The sequence below is a fragment of the Anabrus simplex genome, chromosome 1, assembly GCF_040414725.1.
Source record: "Anabrus simplex isolate iqAnaSimp1 chromosome 1, ASM4041472v1, whole genome shotgun sequence".
NCBI classification, from domain to species: domain Eukaryota; kingdom Metazoa; phylum Arthropoda; class Insecta; order Orthoptera; family Tettigoniidae; genus Anabrus; species Anabrus simplex.
The window spans coordinates 830,082,802-830,105,976 of NC_090265.1; the positions used below are offsets into that span (position 1 = coordinate 830,082,802).

At 39.0% G+C, this 23,175-nt stretch overlaps 1 protein-coding gene across 1 annotated transcript in view; it reads right to left on the bottom strand.

The window, feature by feature from the left end:
• LOC136857596 (tudor and KH domain-containing protein homolog) overlaps positions 1-10,415 on the bottom strand; it is a 224,287-nt gene extending 213,872 nt beyond the window's left edge. Inside the window, exons 1-2 of the mRNA XM_068225246.1 lie at positions 10,370-10,415; positions 4,431-4,554 (exon numbers count right to left, since the gene is read on the bottom strand). Coding sequence (XP_068081347.1) covers positions 4,431-4,520 — 90 coding nt within the window. The 5' untranslated portion in view covers positions 4,521-4,554; positions 10,370-10,415. The remainder of the gene's footprint in view (positions 1-4,430; positions 4,555-10,369) is intronic.
• Positions 10,416-23,175: the final 12,760 nt, after the last annotated feature.

The following is a 23,175-nucleotide window of genomic DNA, read 5'->3' on the forward strand; positions in this document are numbered from 1 at the left end:
ACAATAAATTTGTAATTATCTGTTATACTCAATTAGTGGTATAGATGGGAGCTCGAGAGAAGAGTTTCGCTAGGAATGTGGCCGGGAATGCATTAGCCCTCGCTTCTCCCCTCCCCCCTGGCTTCTCGTCACCAAGCTTGTGTACGTACTTGCGTTTCTGAAAACGTTCGCCCTCGCAGTGTCCTCAGGTGGTCTCTTCCTGCAAGGCACTCGATGTATTTTTGTGTATCACAGGTGGGTAACATTATTCATCTATTAACAGTCTACATCTGACCAGCGAAATATTAAGACAAGGCAGTTTCCAACTAATAGTAATCTAGGTTATTTTCCACTGACACTGGGAATTTATGCCATCTTCAACATTAAATTTTATCACGGGCAGAGTCCATCCTCAAGGTGCAAATCGAAAGAGCTTCTGTTATTATATTTTATTTTAATATATGTACTGTATTAATTATTATATTTTTACAAAATGATGGCCAACATCCAATGACGGTTACAGTACTAGAAGAAAACGATATTTATTTTCTGTATTTCAAATGTAGTAAGTTACATGAAGTGAGCTACAGGCAGGTCAATTTCGTTCGTCATTGTGCCGAGTTACGAATGCATTCTCTCTCACACTCATGTCCCTAAGTGTTCGTTACGTGAAGAAAATAATAATAATGAACCAGACTGAATATGTGCACATATAACAATTTTATGATTACGATCCAATCATGCAACTCATCCAGACATGCAGTCATTCACCCATTCAGCCATTCAGTTAATTCATAATGTCTATTGTAAGCTAAGGAGAAATCTGTTCAGACTCTTAAAAAACTTACACTAATTATTAATAGTAGTACCGGTAAGATACATATTGTCCTAGACAATATAACACTGTTAATGTCTAGGACAAAAAGAAATCAAATAAACTGCAATTTAGAGATTGTGTGTAAATAGTGATTAGGAGTAATTATAATGTTTAATGTAGTAATAGATACAAGGAAAGCATTCATACCAAAAATAGCAATAAATGATTACTCTGTCCCCAGTTCCAGGCGATCCGGATCTCGGGGATGGGAGTATTCTATTCTACTATTCTGTACAACAATGTTCTCGCTTGTTCGTCACAAATTCTGTGCCGCAAGGGTTATTTTATGTGTCGATAAAGCTGTCGACACGACACTGACATAGTTCAGCACCTTCAAATACCACTGCACTTAGCTGAAATCGAACCCAACTTACTGTTTCAGAAAGCCAGTGCTGTACTGTCTGAAAAGGGTGAGAAAGGAGGGAATTTATTCATTAATCGACGAGTTAATTTACTGAAGAACTCAATTTTATAGAATTTTATTTAATCACAAAATATTTAAAAATACTGTAGGCCTAAATTAGCTTCATCAATCCTTGTGTCTCTATGTCACTTTTCATGGTGACACACAAAACTATAAAATAAAATAACATATATAGCAACAGACTGAAGACCTAAATTAGCTTCATCAATCCTTGTGTCTCTATGTCACTTTTCTTGATGATACACAAAAGTATGAAATAAAATAACTTAAAACAATAGACTGTAGGCCTAAATTAGCTTCATCAATGCTTGTGTCCCTATGTCACTTTTCTTGATACACAAAAGTATGAAATAAAGTAACACTTAAAAAACAATAGACTGTAGGCCTAAATTAGCCTCATCAATCATTTTGTCCCTATGTCAATTTTCTTGATGATACACAAAATTATGAAATAAAATATTACTTAAGACAATAGACTGTAGGCCTGATTAGCTTCATCAATCCTTGTGTCCCTATGTCACTTTCTTTGATACACAAAACTATGAAATAAAATAACATTTAAAACAATAGACTGTAGGCCTAATTAGCTCCATCAATCCTAGTGTCTCTACGTCACTTTTCTTGATGATACACAAAACTATGAAATAAAATAACTTAAAACAATAGACTGTAGGCCTAAATTAGCTTCTTCAATTCTTGTGTCAGTATGTCACTTTGCTTGATGATCCACAAAACCATGAAATAAAGTCATATTTTTTAATTTTTTTTTTGCTAGTTGTTTTACGTCGCACCGACACAGATAGGTCTTACGGCGACGATGGGACAGGAAAGGGCTAGGAGTGGGAAGGAAGCGGCCGTGGCCTTAATTAATGTACAGCCTGGTCACTTTCTTGATGATGTCCTCACTGTATTGCACATCGTTCCTTTCTGGCCAGCTTTTCATTTCCTTCTTAACAGCATACTTCGTGGGGGGTTTGTTCTGTTGCACACAATGATACGAAGCCTTATCTAACACTATAACGCTGTTCTTAGGGAGGTTAGGCAACAGCTTCTCATGAATCCACTTCTCAAAATTCTCTGCGTTCTTCTGGCCATGATAATCTCCCGACGATTTCCCGGCCTTAAAAATAAGCAAAGCTCTTTCCAGGAACTCCTCTTCACATCCCGCGTGTACAATTATTAAGCGGCTCGATGAGCTTCTGTTGGTCATAACACCAGGTTGATTGTCACTTTGCCAACACTTATTAAATGTTCAATTATTATCTATTTATGTTTCATCTATATAAACAATGGAACGATTATCTTTTCTGTAATGCCGCATAACTCTAAAATACCTACAGCGCTAACTGACAATGTTTGGGCGTTCCAACATTTTTCTGAAATTCTGACACCACTTCTACTTAAATCCCATATCTCTTAAAATTCGCCTCAAGGTATGAACGCCCCACGGAAATTCGATTTTCTCCTTGATGGCACTCAAAAGCTTGGGGCATGTAGGCACTTTCTTCTGGACTACATAAAAGTCTTGAATTACTTCTCTTATTACCCCTCTATTAAACCAATCACACTGCACTTTTCTTTCTTCGGGCTGTGGGCGAAGTTTCCCTGGTGTTGATAGTGACGTATCGCCAGCTGCTGTCCTTTCCTTGCGAATTCTACTCGTGTGCTGACCGAAATGCCTATGTAATTACAGTAGATACACGCAAATTAGTTTGCCTCAGTAAGTGTTTCAGTTTCCCTTCTCATGCCTCATCATCACATTCTTGAATAACATGTGTGATAACCGCCCTAGCTTCGCTGTGGATAGTCTTTCCTTTCTTCCGGCAGGGTTCCATAATAGTAATACAAAGTAGCACTATAATAACATAAATGTTTTATAACACAGTTATGTAAGCCTCAATATATAAATCTCTGTTCAACACTTACAACACACAGACAAGATCAACACTACCGAACTGTTCGACTGGCCACTTGTATCATCAAAGGCAGACTGGCTGCTGGCTGGCTGACGATACTTTAGGAAGAGCCATAGCCGAGTCGACAGAGAGAGAAAGCTGCTCCCCCATGTCCCACCTCACGTCCCGCTAGTCTTCTCATCAGCTCGCATCTATACCAGTGCTTTTATGGACACACATACTGTCACAGATACAAATATGATGACTCAGTAGAATAAAAGTGTAGGGGTAGCGTGCCTGCCTCTTACCTGGAGGCCCCGGGTTCGATTCCCGGCCAGGTCAGGGATTTTTACCTGGACCTGAGGGCTGGTTCGAGGTCCACTCTGCCTATGCGATTGGAATTGAGGAGCTATCCGACGGTGAGATAGCGGCCCCGGTCTAGAAAGCCAAGAATAACGGCAGAGATGATTCGTCGTGTTGACCACACAACACCTTGTAATCTGCAGGCCTTCGGGCTGAGCAGTGGTTGCTTGGTAGGCCAAGGCCCTTCAAGGGTTGTAGTGTCATGGGGGAGGTAGAATAAAAGCATATCGTAATTAATATTTGATCAAAAGGAGACAATGGAAAAACTACAATTTGTCACAGGACACAAACTGTCGCCTATAACCTCAACCAAACGTATGACAGTATATTTGTTTAGCCTGAATCTATCTTTCAATTCATCCTCACTATACATGATAAGAACATTAGGTTGGCGATGATAATAATCTTTGTCGTTCTACAACGTTAATTATGTCTAGAACTTATTCGTCGAAAGATGATGAGAAAGCACAAGAACAATGTATTAGCTGCCAATATACAGTATGGTTCTGGGCATGCGCCCGCCAAGTTAACAAATAGATATCTCTTGCTCAGGGCCCTCTAAGTTGGCGGACGGTTTATCGAACCAATAGATGTGTCTTATGTTCATGCAACGCAAAAACACAAGTTAACCAGTTGATGCCACTATAGATTTGATATCTCACATTCCAGAAACCAGACATAAGTCTTGTGACAGGAAGATGTTATTTAGAGACGGAACAGACAGCAACTCTTATTTCTTAATTTGTTCTGGTGGTTGAAAGTGAAGGATAGTAGGAGCATGATGTTGTAAAAGGAAACTTCTAGGCAAAGAACAGGTAAATGCACTATTTTACTTGAACAATATCAAAGATAAAAAGCAATTTCATAATTGATTACTGTAACTTATACTCACCTTCCTTAGAAAAAGATACAACAATGTAGAAGTTATGCCTGCTAGTGATATGCAAAACAAGATACGTGCAACAGATGGTGTTATATTCATGGTGGGTAGATAAATGTGTCAAGGAATTATGGATCTGAAACAAAAGACTTCAGCATCAATTACAACAACAATAATAACAATAATAATAATAATAATAATAATAATAATAGTACGTATTGAACAGAAAAACACTGCACTGATTACAAGTTGAATATGAATAGCAGACACTCAAGGGGAAGGTAGAATATAACAAGAAATAGACTGAACAGAACAAGAAATAATTTAGCTCACTTATTATTATTACCAAGAGGATATTTACCTACTTTCAGGACAAGGCCAAGTACATTACTGTTATTAAGATTAACAAGTATTATTTTTAAAATGTTCACCTAAAAAAAGAAAAAAAGAACAGAAAATAATGAAAATATATTTTCACTTTCAGATATGTTACTGAATCAAACCTGCAGTACTTTTCCAGCGTGTCGAATCTGTTTAGGCAGTGGTAATAACTTCAATATTTTTCAATGAAACTACAATGTTTTCTACACTTTTTTTTTTGCTAGGGGCTTTACGTCGCACCGACACAGATAGGTCTTATGGCGACGATTTTTCTACACCTATCATTGCAAATTCAAGGGTGATTTTTTCAACACCAGCACTTGAAAAGTACTTCTGAAGAAAATGGAATGTTTTCAAATGTACATCGTTCACCTGCCATAGTTGAATGAATCGTAAACCAGGTAACCAAGGCACGATGTTGGGTATAAATCAGGAGCTATTGACATACCTTCTTCTGACAGCTAAGTATTTGCTCTATTGTGTCTGAAAATTTTCTTATTACTGTAGAAGTAACAAGTAAAGCCCAGATCCATTACTAACGAGATATAGTGTTTACAGTGCACTATCTCTTCTGGTATGGGCTAAAATCTGTTACATTAACTTACCTGTCCTCGGCTTTGACAATATGAAAGCGACTGAGATATGAACAATGCTAATAATGGCATTTCCTTATGCAGCCAGTCCCTGTAATGAATGGTAGGAATGTGTCCTTCAAAGGGTTGGTTGGCATATGTATTTCAGAGGGCTTGGCAGACTGATATTTAATAGCACCTTTTGATACAGTAAGGAAAGGAACAGAAAACTAAATAACTCATCATTTCCCTAGTACACATCTCAGCGACATCTAGGTTAAGAGAAATGGATTAGTAACAGCATCTTAGGAATGACATTACTTTCCTGACATGATAAAAATGACACCATGATTCACGAAAATCCTGAAAGGGAACGGCAGAAAAGTTTTGTGTGATAAAGGTCAAATATGTCACCAGAGAACTTTTACATGCCAACATCACACTATATGGAGTGCCATATAGGCTTTCTTCCACCCTTCAAATATCCAACTACCTCTGCTGGGTTTGAATACATGATCCTGAGTCTAACAATCTACTACTGACCCACAGAAGAAGCTAACTGTGGCTTTGACAACATACCTTGAGTGTGGACCCCTTCTGCAAAGGTTTGAACATGTACATTTCAGCAAAATGCTTAAATAGTATAAATATCTTGCAGAACACTAATCCACTCGAGATGAATAGGTAAGCTGTTTCTTTTCAAGTGAGTTGGTTCCTACTTGTCTTGACTTTTCCCACCAATCAACAATCATATTAGTTTTGGTAAGCACTAATCACTGCCATCGATTCCACATAGTTTTTGCCAGAAAACTAGCTAAACTTTTTTGACATTTGAGTATTCTGGGCGGTTCATAATTTTAGCATTATAGCGAGTACTTGAAATATACATTTGTTTATTTTCCATGTATTATGTATGGTATGTATACAATAAGCTGGCCCCGTGGTGTAGGGGTAGCATGCCTGCCTCTTACCCGGAAGCCCTGGGTTTGATTCCCGGCCAGGTCAGGGATTTTTACCTGACCTGAGGGCTGGTTCAAGGTCCATTCAGCCAACGTGATTAGAATTGAGGAGCTATCTGATGGTGAGATAGCGGCCCTGGTCGAGAAACCCAAGAATAACGGCCGAGAGGATTTGTCGTGCTGACCACAGACACATCGTAATCCGCAGGCCTTCGGGCTGAGCAACGGTCGCTTGGTAGGCCAAGGCCCTTCAAGGGCTGTAGTGCCATGGGGTTATGTATACAATAATGTTAAAAATCAATATAATTAACTTGCCACCAAATGAACTGGTTACATGATATGAGTCATGTTATTGTAGGCTCGCATTTAGGAGATAATGAGTTCAAACCCCACTATCAGCAGCACTTAAGATGATTTTCTGTACTTCCCATTTTCATACCAGGCAACTGCCAGCATTACACCTTCATTAAGTCCATGGCCGCTACCGGTACTTTTTCCGTTGTAGTCCTTTCCTATTCTATCAATGTCAAAAACCTTTAAGAGGTAGTGCAACACTTAACAAATAACAGAAAGAAAAGAAAAACTTGTTGATTCATAACATTACAAATTTGATATCTTTGGGAAGCATGAAAGATTAACAAGCAATCAATTTATCGAAAAACTCTAGATTACAAGATGACAACAATGAATCATTTGACAGCCACTGTGCTACTAAATGACAGCTCAAATCAACTGTCCCTACGTACACTATTGAAACTGAAAATATGAGTTTTCCATTAGACTTAAAAAGAGTTTACATGGGGACAATAGACTGGACAAGACAATATTTTTCTCGTGTGCATGAATGATCCAGGGACATGTTACTGTGTTTGTCAAAATGCCACCAAAGTAGGATTAGACCTAAGATTTGAATTCCAAGTTCATTAGTGTTTGTGGAGAGCATGAATGCCTGTGGAGAATATAGGAATAATAAACACTGTAACAACAACACGATCGGAAAATGTAGACGGCAAATTAAAGGAAATTAAAAATCAAAAGCTTCAGATTGAAGTACTTGACAGAAATAAACAGGAATACAGGATCTTATGAGATCAAGCGCTGGTGCAGACATTGTGTAGCCTGTAAGTAAAAAATCCCATGATTCGAAAGTTTTAAAAATGTTCTGTTGACATCCTCAAACTTTTTTTTTTTTTTTTTTTTTACAATTTACTTTAGGGTCTATGTTGCATCAACACAGATAAGAGGACTTATGGCGACGATGGAATAGGAAAGGCCTAGGAGTGGGAAGGAAGTCGCTGTGGCCTTAATTAACCTTAATTAAGGGACAGCCCCAGCATCTGCTTGGTGTGAAAATGGGAAACCACGGAAAACCATCCCATCTTCAGAGCTGTCAGCACACACTAGCTCCCAGATGCAAGCTCACAGATGCGTGCCCCTACACATTTTGTGTTATTGAAGATCTTCTTCTAATTCCTTTAATAATAAAATAGATTATCCTAATGAAGAACTGCATGCCATCTATTTCCGTATCCACAGATTTGGTTAATTCATCTGCTACTATATTTAATACTTCTGCGTACAAGATAATGTAATAATTTTCTTCAGTTTCCTGGGATCTGTTTTGCCGAAGTATGAACATTGTCTTGTCTTGCCCTGCGCAACTAACAAACTGTTTATGGAACACAGGACCTTTCCTGCATATTGTCCCCGTGTAAACTCGGCTTTAACATGATTAGACTAGATGGAAATTATAGTCTCCCTCACATATGTTAGTCTGTATAAACATCTGTGCTGTCTCTATACAGATAAGAGATCTTATGGCGACGATGGGATAGAAAAGATCTAGGAGTGGGAAGGAAGTTGCCGTGGCGACTGTATTGTAAAGAGAAACGTGTGTTTTTGTTTTTAATTTTCATGTGAATAGACTAAACTGTCTTACATTTTTAAGTAACATCATTACTATCAGCATATGATACAGTGAGAAATTGCTTTCTGCAGAGCAAACAGCTTTTATTTATATGTACTCTACCTGTATGTGAAACAAATAATAAAAAAGCTGTATCTGGATAACCAAACAACATTAAGTATCAATAGTATGCAGCAGTTCACGCTAAGCAATGAATTAGAAACAAATTTACAGTTTCAACCGTATATGTAGGGACAATCAAAAGGGGAGACGAGAAACAAACAGACAGTTTGTCAGCACTTATGGTATTAGTATTTATTGAACATAACAGGCAATTAGCCCCGATACATGTTCACAAAGCCCCTTTCCATGCATGAACAACAAAAGAAAAGAAGAGAAATACGAGATTCCTTGGGCATGCCATGAGGTTCATTGGATAACCCGGAAACGTGACACTCCCAAGGGAGGGTCACCACAGCAGTCATCCTCAGTCCCTACATGCCACGTCCATCATCTCCACTTAATATTAATAAACAAAATAAAATGAAAGATAATAGAATAAAAGCAAGAAATAATATTAATGACAATCAAAGTCAGCACTTACAGCTGTGCAGTCCTTCACACCAGCTAGAATGTGGCAGGAAATGGAATCACCATGATGAAAATGATCTTTCCTTTGTCAGGACTCCTACTCCAATCCAAATACAAAACTTTAATATTGTTACATTAATAACAATATGTTCTATATAAGAATCAATTAATAAAGAGCCTGGAAAATCAATGGGTGTTGCCTACAGTGATTACATGGCATGTCACACGACCCTATGAAGTTTAATTTGGAACACAAGTGTGAAATTCTTTCATTCTATAAGCAAATTGCACTGCCTATCTTTGTAACCAAGAATTACCATTGTAAACTCTATTAGAACTCTAGGTCTACAAGACATCAAAGAAGAAAATTATTATTAATCTTAAATCTGCCAGAAGGCTAACAGTAAATAGGTGCTGGACTTTTTAATAATAGTACAAAAAGAGGAATCTTAACAGAACTCGCACTTCTGAAGCTCGTCTTCACAGCATAATAATAATAATAATAATAATAATAATAATAATGGCATGCGGCCTCCGAAGAGGCCTGGTGGAGATCTTTCGAGCTGACGCCTGATAGGCGCCCTGCATATCTATGAGGAGGGGGCTCCACGCAAGATGAATTCTAATGTTGAAGATGGCACAAACACCCAGCCCCCAAGCCAGAATAATTAAGCAATGAAAGTTAAAATCCCCAACCCAGCCATTAATTAAACCCAGATCTTCATAGCAGAAAAATAAGACTGCTTTACAATACAATCGGAAAGATGTAGATCTAAGGACTGAATTCTGAAGCTTACCCCATTGGCTACCCTAAGAATTAATTTCCCCGTTTACTTGTCAACACTCCAATGAAAATGTTGAGAAAGTAACTATTCCAATTCTAGTGCACCTCCTACACCAGTCCATTTCAAAGAGAGATATGTAAATCTCTGATATGTAAATTAAAAGCATTTGCACACAAATGCAAGCGCTGTGGTGGACTATGTGACAGATACCATGCGATGTAAGCAATGGACCGAATCACTATGTTCTATGCTAGAGTCAACTAACCATGTTTTGTCTGTACCATGTATGCACATTGTGCGAATTTCTCTAATTATTAACTTAAAAGCATTTACGATAACAGATATCAACACCACGGATAAATGCTCGTGCTCTGAAAGACCTTAAATCAGCTGGTTTGGTACTGATCTTTTGTTAAAGGCTGTTTATACCAGCCCATCAATAATCACAAAGCATCAGACTGATTGCAACAATTGTTTTCTCGCATGTTAGGCCTAACTAGTCTCACGCTTTGAGTACTCTACTCCTTTTTAAAAATTCCACATCCACAACCTAGAGAACCGCGTTAAAATTGACACTTAACCTAAAATATACTGAAGAAACTCTCCTTTACATTGGTTCACCGATATCATTCCTGGAACGTACTCAAATGCTACACATACCTTCATTAAATATGCTAATGGAAGGGTACAGTATTATTACACTCAGGAGTAAATTGAGCAGAACATCGAAAATACAGTACTTACTACGAAATCTCACTGTTTTCAACGACTTTCCATGCTTCCAATAACAAATCACAGTGTTACCAAATTGGCAATTTTACTTCGTGCAGCAGAAATAGAACATGCTACTCAACAACTAAAACTAAATATTCTCATGGATTATGTCATCGACGATATGGTAACGCATGTGTTTGTTACACCCACCTGGGATCTGAGAAAGGTCACTTCTATATTTATAGGCTTACTCACTAGAACCAATTTAAAGATCTACAATATGTATGCAAATATATTAAGCATGTATAATGAGCTAAATACATAACATAATAAATTATTGTCTCCATTACTACTTAGTAAATTTCTGCCCAGGCGTTGAGGAGCACTGTGTACACGAAACAGTTGGCAGTCCTGGATTACGGAACAAGTGAATGGGAAGGTCTGGGGTCTCATTATACAAATACTAACGTCAAACACGTGGTGGCGCCAAAGCAAGTTCTTACTTATCCCAAGAGATAGAGCAGTGATATTACGGACCCCTTGTTCATGATGGGAGGCCCAAGATTCACCGCCATCTAGCACCATGCTCGACGGACGTCATGCACAGGTGAACGTAGCCGACTCCTTTCCGACCCGAAACAGTACTCTAGCACCCGATAGAGGACAGCGGCTACGCGAAGTAACAACAGTTCTGGATAAAATTATTTGAATAGATTCCTATGCTGCTGAAATTCAGCATTATCTTTCTGACAAAGTGATATTTAATATCAAATTAACTGTGTATTTTTCATTTAAATTTCTAAAAAAAAAAAAAAAAAGCGAGAGAGAGAGAGAGAGAGAGAAACGACCTTGGAATGTTAAAATACACCTTCCAGTAATTTTCAATACCGTAAAGTGGGGTTACTTTGTGACTGCAGTATTACTTTGTGACAGTGAGGCATCACCACATATATTTTAATTTCATAGTTTGGCACAATGTCTTGCAGGCAACTTTTGCCAGTATTTCTGAAGTATAGTATATGCTGCCACATATTATAGTCCGTTTTGGTTGAAAGCGTCCTGCGCGAGAAATGGTTGCGCATGCAGTGGTGGGAGCTATCGTCCCCCCACTCCTACAGCTGGTCCAGTCGCCAGGCTAGCGCTGAAGTGAAAACGTCTCTCAAGCGGCGCGTGTTGTTACGTGCGAGCTAAGTTGAAATTACTGAAGTGACGAGCATGGCTTCTAGGTCCTCTTCTAAATCTGGGAGACCACTGCGAGGCTAGGCACGTGAAAGTGTTTATACCATGAGTGAACATATGAAACATATCATCCAGATCTCAATCACACTGAGTCGGTTTGGGGAGATATCAAAGGAGAGGTCCGTGATAAGAATATATCTCACCGGGCGAGTTGGCCTTGCGCGTAGAGGCGCGTGGCTGTGAGCTTGCATCCGAATCCCACTATCGGCAGCCCTGAAGATGGTTTTCCGTGGTTTCCCATTTTCACACCAGGCAAATGCTGGGGCTGTACCTTAATTAAGGCTACGGCCGCTTCCTTCCAACTCCTAGGCCTTTCCTATCCCATCGTCGCCATAAGACCTATCTGTGTCGGTGCGACGTAAAGCCCCTAGCAAAAAAAAAGAATATATCTCAATTAAAAGTAATACAGCATAATTAGTTTTTTAGCATAAAAATGTGTGCCATAGCATCTCTAATGCCTTCACTGTTCATAAATGGGGCGCTCCTACTCCCAATATAAATAAAAATGCTTATTCTGTACGAAATATTTCTCTGTCTTATAGATCACTCATGACTTGACAGCAGACACACTCGACAAAAAGGAAGCTCTTTGCGGATATTGCTTGCACAGTATTCGCAAGACAAACGGAAAAAATGTTGCGACCACGTAAAAGACACTGAGCAGGAATACTGGGAGCGTGACAACACCATGCATAAGGAATTAGAATTAGACCAGTCCGACATCAACCTCGGTGAAACTTCAGATGACACTGATTCAGACGAGAGTGAAGGTTATTCTGAATAATTTGTAAATACGATCCCTGAACTCCGAATATTAAACAAACGTGACCATAGAACACGTAAGAAGTCCGATAATATTTTTGCTCTGATTTTATGAGACAGATTTATATTGTCTATTGTTCCGGAGCATTTTGTTGCTGTTTTCGTTGTTGTTTTTGTTGCTGCTGTTGCTGTAGGAGACCTGTTCTCTCAGTCATAACAATAGCAGGTTATTCAAGAGTATTATATATTATTATATTTCTTCTGATGGACAAGAAAAGTAGACATTGTTAATGTTATTATGAAAGTAGCTGAAGTATTTCTACTAATGCTTCTTCTCTGCATTTTCCCGACAAATTTGCATTAATTAATCTCTTTTATACGTATTTCACTAGAAATCACGTTAAGTAGATGATATCTCCAGGCTGTCAGTGGAAACAACTTCCTCCTATTCTTTAGGCAATTGATGAACTGATAGCGCGTACCGATGCGCCTTTCCTTGGTATACAGTACAGTACAGTTTCAAACGAACTTCCTTTATTCGCAGTATTACCAGTTGCAAGTTACTGTCTTATGTTCAATTGATTTTCTACCAAATGGTTCAAACCTTTCAATTTTATATAACAGATTTCATATTCGTAAGAATGTATAAGAATAAATTAAAGGCTACAGAGTGCCAAAATATTGACCTCCACTTTTGCTATACACTGAGATTTATTTCACGTTGTGTCGAAAGCAACATCCGATATGAATTCTTTTAGGCATGACCCTCTGATTTCTTGACGTCACCAACATTTACGACGAAAGTTACGAAGTATTTCCGTACTGGAATAGAACTGAAATTTTAGAATGTTATGCTCAAAGGCCTGTGTAGTTAATTGACAAGGTTTTTTTTTTTTTTTTTTTTTTTTTTTGCTAGGGGCTTTACGTCGCACCGACACAGATAGGTCTTATGGCGACGATGGGATGGGAAAGGCCTAGGAGTTGGAAGGAAGCGGCCGTGGCCTTAATTAAGGTACAGCCCCAGCATTTGCCTGGTGTGAAAATGGGAAACCACGGAAAACCATCTTCAGGGCTGCCGATAGTGGGATTCGAACCTACTATCTCCCGGATGCGAGCACACAGCCGCGCGCCTCAACGCGCACGGCCAACTCGCCCGGTGACAAGGTTTTAAGGCAGACAATCGAAATATAAGACTCGATTTGTACAATGTACGGTACTATTTTATTTTCACTAGTTTATCATATTAAGTAATTCCTACACCTTTGAGTTAGTGTGATGTATGTACACCGATGAGCCATTGCATAATGACCACCCCGACCCGGGAACGTATCGCGCCTAAGCTTTCCACACTATTTCAGTCAGTTCCCAGGGCTACGTCCGCTGCCTGAACTCGACTGTGTCAGCTGGAGGAAAGGTTCAAGTTCTTCCCCCACCACCAGCGCGAACGCTCCCATAGTTCCTCGCACACGAGGCTAGGCCACACCTCCGGTCGTCCAGAAAGACGCTTACTACGAAGATGGACTATAGTAACTTTTTGGACTTGGTCTCAACTTTATCTTGAAATAGAGCTATAACTTCTGTGGGCTTTGATACCGCGCGTTTTTTTCTACTTGTGAAAATTTGTGTTATCGTGGATAATTGGTTAGACACATTCAGATAAAGGTAAGTAAAACTTGTTTTACTACTAATCAGCTCTCTCAGGTTTAATTTTTAAGTTCATGGGATCATTTTAAATAGTGAAATCAAGGGGCTGTTATTGGAACCGGGCAGTGCTGGGGTAACTTTGTGACACAAGTGTTAGGTTGTTCCAAAGTGATTCCGAAGAGTTAATAGCACCTAATTCAGAGAGTATCGGACATAAATCAAAGTAGTTAATGTTTATAGCATAGAATCCAAAGAGTTTTAAGGATAACAAATAATACCAATGAAAAATTGTTACATATCAGTACCGAAGATGGCGCGGAAGTATATCCGCCGTGTTGGTTCCCGCCCATACAGAAACTACACAGAAGAAACTGTCCAAGAAGCTTTGGAGGAAATTAAGAAAAAGAAGATTTCACTCCGTAGCGCTGCAAAAAGTATGGTATTCATAGGAACACACTGCGGATTAAATTAAAAGAAAAACATCCGATGTCATATGGGAGTCCAAAAAGTCTTTAGTGAAGAGGAAGAACATGCATTCGCTGCTCATTCAATTGCCATATCCAAGTTCGGATTTCCCGTCACAATATACGACTTGCGATGTGTGATAAAATGGTATTTAGACCGCAGAGGACGAAGTTATTCCTCGGACAGCAGTGACATGGAAGATGTTCCACAGGAAGACAGTGATGATAGCGCACCAAACGGAGAATTGTCATCTGATGGAGAGGGAAACACGCAACGAGAGTGATAAAACAACTGGAAATTATGTCGTGATTTTTGATGGTAAATTATTTCTATGAATAATAACAAATGCAACAGAATATGGCGCTCACATAAATGTCATGAAACGGTGGTGAAAGCAGTGGAAATGGCCAAGTAAGAAGGACGAGATATTTTACGAGAATTAACAAACCCATACAAAGAGGCAGAAGAGAGCTACTTGATGTGCCCGAAACGGAAATGTTTGACGAGGAAAACTACAGTCGTTATGCACTATAAGAAACTGAGAAGCAAGTTATCTTTTTCTTTCATGTGATTGTGTTTCTAAAATTAATGTTGTGTTCGTAATTTTGGGCAATAATATTGTTTTAATATAATTGATTTTTTATTTTCTCCTTGTATGTAGTACCTATTGGTTCGCTGAGGTCTAACTTTGTGATAGGGAGACTATACCTCAATGTTTTCCATGAAGAATTTAGATGTCACAAAGTTACCCCGACCCATGGGGTAACTTTGTGACATTTTATTTTGAAAATATTTTGTAATGCATACAAGAAAACGCAACCATTATTTCCTTGATTAAAGATAAAGGTTCTAGTTTTGGAATTGTACCGCTGAAAGAGTGCAAATGTATATATATTCGCCTTTATTTTCAAAAAACACTAAAAACTGTCACAAAGTAACCCCACTTTACGGTAATTATGACTAGTAGGGATGATCTCATGTTATCATTCATAAAATAAGTACTACATTGAAAGTGTATATTTCGGTATTTTCTTAAATGATGACATTAATGCAAGTTCCAGTACGCGCGCGTAGCCGCTGAAGTAGTTTCGGGTCGGAGTGGGTTTGGCCATTGCCTTACGAGATAGGCCCCAGGGGCTCTGTACTTTGGAGCGTGGGTTGGCGACCACGGGGCTCCTAGCTGAGTCATGGTATTGCTTCCACTTACTTGTGCCAGGCTCCTCACTTTAATCTATCCTGTCCGGCCTCCCTTGGTCAACTCTTGTTCTATTAAGTTTGCGAGGGCTAGGGAGTCTTTCATTTTCACGCCCTTCGTGGCTCTTGTCTTCCTTTGGCCGATATCTTCATTTGTCAAAGTGTCGGACCCCTTCCCTTTTTTCCCCCCTGATTAGTGTTATATAGAGGATGGTTGCCTAGTTGTACTTCCTCTTAAAACAATAATCACCACCACCACCACCACCTTACGAGATACACATATCTCGTAGGCAACGGTTTGGCCCGGCTGTCGGTGACGTCAAGCATGGTGCTAAATTGCGGTGAATCTTATAGGCCTTCCTGTTCATATTAATACTCTTTGGTTTAATACTGAACACAGTTGCCAAATCAGCCTTTGGGGAGCCCAATTTAGCTTCTTTCGAATTCTATTACCTATTTCTATTCTATTTAGCCGGCCACGGGAAAATCTAGCGTTAAAAAATGATGAAAATGTAGCTTTCAGTTTAGCTTTTTAAAATGAACCAATAACGTTCTCGCTTAAAACACCACATTCTCAATTTATTTAAAACGCTTTACATCTGTTCCTTATTGTACAAATTAAAAAAGCATGAAATAAATAAATAGAGAGGTGCTAGTGGTTAAAAAAAGAGGTAGCTTACCTTCATTCGCATAGCGAGTGCTTGTTCCCTCGTGGTCTAATTATTATGCGTTCGGTGCCAGTAGCGGCGTTCGGGAATTAGAAGTGGGGTGGGGTGATTTTTTTAGACAACAGAATAGTAAAGGTTGACAGTTAACCAACTTTGACTGTTGACATTGTTGGATGCGCTTGAGAACGGTTGGCTGTTGAGAGAGATCTTGCATAATTGTAGGAACAAAGTAGTGAAAAAGTATTGAATTAGCTTAATTTTGTGTATATCTGATTCATTTAGTGCTGTTTATATAGTGGTGTTAAGTGCTTGTTGGTAGAAATTGGGAGTAGTGATATTTATTTAAATTTTGTAGCAAGTAATTCAGTTGGTCTTCAGTAAATTACGTTTTCTAGGTTAAGTAGGCTAGCTTGGTGTACCTTGTTTCGAATTTAGGTTTAGGAAATACTTTAGGTAATAATATTAACTTTAAAAATATTTGTAAATATCTGTAGGTTCGTTGGTTATACTTACAAAGGCATATTATCATAAGGAATAGTACCGGTACCGTAACTTCTGCAGCAACTTCTCCGGTATTTCGTATAGATATCCGTTCAAACTATCGCGAAGGTAACAATTTACTACTTAAAAAACACGATACGCCTGTAAACTTCTATTTAAAAAGAAGTTAAAGAGATTACACGGTAATAGTTAACAGTCGTTGTATTGTTATTGATTATTGTCGCTCCTCATATTCAAATATTGCATTGTTGGCTACAGTCGTGAACAAAGGGTGTAGTGTAGTCAAGTAAATATAAATAAAAATCAGCTGACCTTGTATTCCATTCATTTGTATTTCTGAGTAGGTAGTTAAAGTATCCGTAATTTATATTTCGCTCCCTCGATCTTTCAGTATTTATGAGCGGTTAGCTAATAATAATAATAAAGTTCATATATCCCAGTAATTGCAGTTCAAGTCCCTGGAGTAGTAGTAGTAGTTTTGATAGAAATATTTGAGAAATTATTGTGGACAACCTCGTATTTTTCAGTAGGCCTAATTAAGGACACTTTTATTCTCCGTTCCGTGGAGTAGGGAAAATAATAGTAATCCACCAGCTGTAATAATCACATAACCACATTTCAGTAGAATTGTAGTGAAGATAAGGTATAATATATTAGATAGTATCTTGCCAGTTTTATTCGTATTTTTCTTCGTGTACGGCAATCCTTTCGATACTTAAGCAATTAACCAAACGCAGTGTAGTGTACTGTAGATACATTGTAGTATAGATACAGTACATTTAGATAGTGCCGTATCTTGCCTGCTATATTCGTGTGTTATCTTTCATGTGTATCTATTAGACCGTAATACTAATAATAATTTGTCTAACGATTTAGCTTCGTTGGTAATCTTTGAGTACAGTAGTTCTTGCAAATTTCATTTCTGTTGTGCTTAGTAGTGACATACGGTACGGTACCGGTATCGTAATTAGGATACGTCTGAAAGTAGTTTAATATTACTGTAGTGTACTGTACAGTAGACAATATATCCTCTGTTCATTTATTTTTTGCAAATAAGTTATTTTATTTTTTATTTCATTTTTTTCGTAAAGAATGGCTAAGGAGCGCGAGTGTACTTACTGTGGGTGTGGCGAGGCATTGAGGGGTACGAGGGAGGAGTTGGAAAGTTTGAAGGAGATAATTAGGATTCTCACAGAAGACAGGAAGGAAGATAGGACTCCCTCAAACAATGTACAGGTTACAGTAGGTGTACAAGAGGGAGGGGAAGGAAAGGGAGGAGTTGTAGAAGACAGGTGGTCTAATGTTCTAAGGGGAAGGAGATTGCAGGCTAAGGGCTCTATTCAGGATCAGAATTCAGGAAAGGTGTCTGTGCGAAATAGGTATGAGTCACTCCAGGTAGAACAACAGAGGGAAGATGAGGGACAGGGAACTGTTGCTGAGATGTGTGGAAGTAGGAGGAAGGGAAACGGTAGGAAAGGGAAATGTACAGTAGAGGATAGGAAAAGACAGGTGGAACAGGGTCATGGGAAGGAGAAAAGGGAGGAGGAAGTAGCTTCTGCAGCTATCAGAAAAGATAGGGCTGACCAGGAGGGGAGGGGATCAAATGAAGTGGGTAGGGTTGAGGCTCTGGTCATGGAGGATTCCATCGTTAGACACGTGGGGAAAGTGTGTGGAGGAAAGGGAACCAGGGTAGAATGTTATCCAGGAATTAGGTTGAGGCAGATGTTGAGGAAAGTAGAAGAGAGGGAGGAGGGGAAGGAGAAGGTGGTAGTGTTTCACGTTGGTACCAACAACTTAAGGCAAGCTGATATAAGTACTAACATAGTTGGAGATGTGTGGGATCTGGTAAATGCAGCACGGGTGAAGTTTAAGAAAGCGGAGATTGTTATTAGTGGAATACTGTGAAGGAGGGATGCTGACTGGAGGGTGATTGGGGATTTAAATGAGACTATGGAGTGGGTATGTGGGAAACTGGGAGTGAAATTTCTAGATCCTAATGGGTGGGTAGGAGATAGGGATTTGCGCTCGGATGGCCTTCATTTAAACCGCAGTGGTACGTATAAGTATAGGAATGGCCTAGGGAGCGGTGATAAGGGAACAGGGCACTGGAAATCAAGTAGGGATGACATAAAATTGTTAGTGTTGAACTGTAGAAGTATTGTAAAGAAAGGAATAGAATTAAGTAATTTAATAGATATGTATTTACCAGATATTGTAATAGGAGTTGAATCATGGCTGAGAAATATAATGGATGCAGAAATTTTCTCAAGGCACTGGAGTGTGTGTCGTAGAGATAGGATAGGAATGGTGGGAGGGGGAGTGTTAATTCTGGTGAAAGAAGAATTTGTAAGCTACGAAAAAGTTAAAGATGAGGCACATGAAATTCTAGGTGTAAGGCTCATTTCTAAAGATAATAGGCAACTTGATATATTTGGAGTGTACAGATCGGGAAAGGGTAGCACTGACGCGGATTCGGAATTATTTGATAGGATAGTCAGCTATGTGGGAAACGACATGGAAAGAAATGTGATTGTAGCGCGAGATCTGAATTTGCCAGATGTCAATTGGGAAGGAAATGCGAACGACAGGAAGCATGACCAACAAATGGCAAATAAGTTAATATGGGAAGGACAGCTGATTCAGAAAGTGATGGAACCAACCAGAGGGAAAAATATCCTGGATGTCGTGCTGATAAAACCAGATGAGCTGTATAGGGAAACTGAAGTAATAGATGGTATTAGTGATCATGAAGCTGTTTTTGTTGTAATTAAAAATAAATCTGATAGAAAGGAAGGTCTTAAAAGTAGGACTGTTAGGCAGTACGTTATGGCTGATAAAGCAGGCATGAGGCAGTTTCTAAAAAGTAAGTATGATCGGTGGAAAACGGTCGGTTTAAAGAAATTGTTGAGGAATGCGAAAACTGGTTTGTACCTTTAAGGGTGTTAAGGAATGGTAAAGACCCACCTTATTATAATAGAGAAATAAAGAGACTAAGAAGGAGGTGCAGACTGGAAAGAAATAGAGTTAGAATTGGCTGTGGAAGTAAGGAGAAATTGAAGGAACTTACTAGAAAATTGAATCTAGCAAAGAAGGCAGCTAAGGATAACATGATGGCAAGCATAATTGGCAGTCATACGAATTTTAGTGAAAAATGGAAGGGTATGTATAGGTATTTAAAGGCAGAAACAGGTTCCAAGAAGGACATTCCAGGAATAATTAATGAACAAGGGGAGTGTGTATGTGAGGATCTTCAAAAGGCAGAAGTATTCAGTCACCAGTATGTAAAGATTGTTGGTTACAAGGATAATGTCGAGATAGAGGAGGAGACTAAGGCCAAAGAAGTAATAAAATTTACATATGTTACATATGATAACAATGACATTTACAATAAGATACAAAACTTGAAAACTAGAAAAGCGGCTGGAATTGATCAGATTTCTGGGGATATACTAAAGACAGTGGGTTGGGATATAGTACCATATCTGAAGTACTTATTTGATTATTGTTTGGTCGGAGGAGCTATACCAGATGAATGGAGAGTTGCTATAGTAGCCCCTGTGTATAAAGGAAAGGGTGATAGACATAAAACTGAAAATTACAGGCCAGTAAGTTTGACATGCATTGTATGTAAGCTTTGGGAAGGCATTCTTTCTGATTATATTAGACATGTTTGTGAAATTAATAACTGGTTCGATAGAAGGCAATTCGGTTTTAGGAAAGGTTATTCCACTGAAGCTCAACTTGTAGGATTCCAGCAAGATATAGCAGATATCTTGGATTCTGGAGGTCAAATGGACTGTATCGCGATTGACCTGTCTAAAGCATTTGATAGGGTGGATCATGGGAGACTACAGGCAAAAACGAGTGCAATTGGACTAGACAAAAGAGTGACTGAATGGGTTGCTACATTTCTAGAAAATAGATCTCAGAGAATTAGAGTAGGTGAAGCTTTATCTGACCTTGTAATAATTGAGAGGGGAATTCCTCAAGGCAGTATTATCGGACCTTTATGTGTTCTTATATATATATAAATGATATAAGTAAAGGAGTGGAATCGGAGGTAAGGCTTTTTGCGGATGATGTTATTCTCTATAGAGTGATAAATAAGTTACAAGATTGTGAGCAACTGCAACGTGACCTCGAAAATATTGTGAGATGGACAGCAGGCAATGGTATGTTGATAAACGGGGTTAAAAGTCCTCTCAGTTTTAATTACTGCGTTGATGGGGTGAAAGTTCCTTTTGGGGATCATTGTAAGTATCTAGGTGTTAATATAAGGAAATATCTTCATTGGGGTAATCACATAAATGGGATTGTAAATAAAGGGTACAGATCTCTGCACATGGTTATGAGGGTGTTTAGGGGTTGTAGTAAGGATGTAAAGGAGAGTGCATATAAGTCTCTGGTAAGACCCCAACTAGAGTATGGTTCCAGTATATGGGACCCTCACCAGGATTACCTGATTCAAGAACTGGAAAAAAATCCAAAGAAAAGCAGCTCGATTTGTTCTGGGTGATTTCCGAGAAAAGAGTAGTGTTACAAAAATATTGCAATGTTTGGGTTGGGAAGAATTGAGAGAAAGAAGAAGAGCTGCTCGACTAAGTGGTATATTCCGAGCTGTCAGCGGAGAGATAGCTTGGAATGAGTAGAGTATGGTTCCAGTGTATGGGACCCTCACCAGGATTACCTGATTCAAGAACTGGAAAAAATCCAAAGAAAAGCAGCTCGATTTGTTCTGGGTGATTTCCGGAAAAAAGAGTAACGTTACAAAAATGTTGCAATGTTTGGGTTGGTAAGAATTGAGAGAAAGAAGAAGAGCTGCTCGACTCAGTGGTATGTTCCGAGCTGTCAGCGGAGAGATGGCGTGGAATGACATTAGTAGACGAATAAGTTTGAATGGCGTTTATAAAAGTAGGAAAGGTCACAATATGAAGATAAAGTTGGAATTCAAGAGGACAAACTGGGGCAAATATTCATTTATAGGAAGGGGAGTTAGGGATTGTAATAACTTACCAAGGGAGATGTTCAATAAATTTCCAATTTCTATGAAATCATTTAGGAAAATGCTAGGAAAGCAACAGATAGGGAATTTGCCACCTGGGCGGCTGCCCTAAATGCAGATCAGTATTGATTGATTGATTGATTGATTGATTGAGTGATTGATTGATTGAACTTAACTGTGGTAATAATAGTTATATATATATACAATACTATACAAGGAACAATTAGACATTTATATAGAAGTACGGTTGATCAGTACAGGGAACAATTAGACATTTAAATAGAAGTACGGCGTGATAATATAATAAGAAGCATTTTTTTGTATTTGACTACCCACTAAGAAAATAACAGACACTAGATAGAACTATACAGACACATTAATTGACTGAGACTGCCAGACTGACAAATGCGATATCAAATCATCCGTGACTTTGACAAGAATTTACTCTTCACAGCACATGCTGGAAGTGCTGTTACCGGGCGAGTTGGCCTTGCGTTTAGGGGCGCTCAGCTGTGAACTCGCCTCCGGGAGATAGTGGGTTCGAACCCCACTGTCGGCAGTCTTGAAGATGGTTTTCCATGGTTTCCTATTTTTATACCAGGCAAATGCTGGGGCTGTACCTTAATTAAGGCCACGGTCACTTCCTTCCCATTCCTAGGCCTTTCCTGTCCCATTGTTGCCATAAGACCTATCTGTTCCAGTGCGACGTAAAGCAATTAGCAAAAAAAGTGCGATTACTATCTGATGGTACAAACCTGCACGAAGGCCCGAGTTTAGAGGGGTAAGTAGGGGAAGGAAGGTAGTGGAAAGAGTAACTACTGCTGAGCTATTGGGAGTGAAATGAAGCCATATTAACGTAGTCGCCATGGACCGATGTAAACACTTCAATAGCAACTAACGAAGTGAATGATGCTCCCCTTTGTCATGCTGCAACGCATGGACTTTTCCACATACAAAACTCATTTAGTGCGCTATCAGATAGTAATCGCGCTTCTACACGCTACTGCGCGAGTCTCCACTACTTGCTGGGGCGCTGTACGAATCAGTTACCTGCGTCGAATGACATTTTGTGCATATTTCAGGTAAATAGTTTTTAATATTTAAAAAATTAAAGGAAAGTATTAGGTGATAAGATAACAGGGTTTGTAAAATTCCTTTTTTATTCTACCAGAGGTACACCCGCCCCGCGCATTTAAATTAAGCGCCTTGTACAAGGCCATCTCTCATGTAAACTTTGAAACTACTAGCATAACGAGTGGAAGAGAAAGTGTGAGCTCTTAAGTCTTTCCCTGTTGGCTAGTATAGGAACTGCGATGAATCGTCCACTAGGGGCAGCACCATTACTATCTGAGGGTTGTATCTGTAGCTGTAATA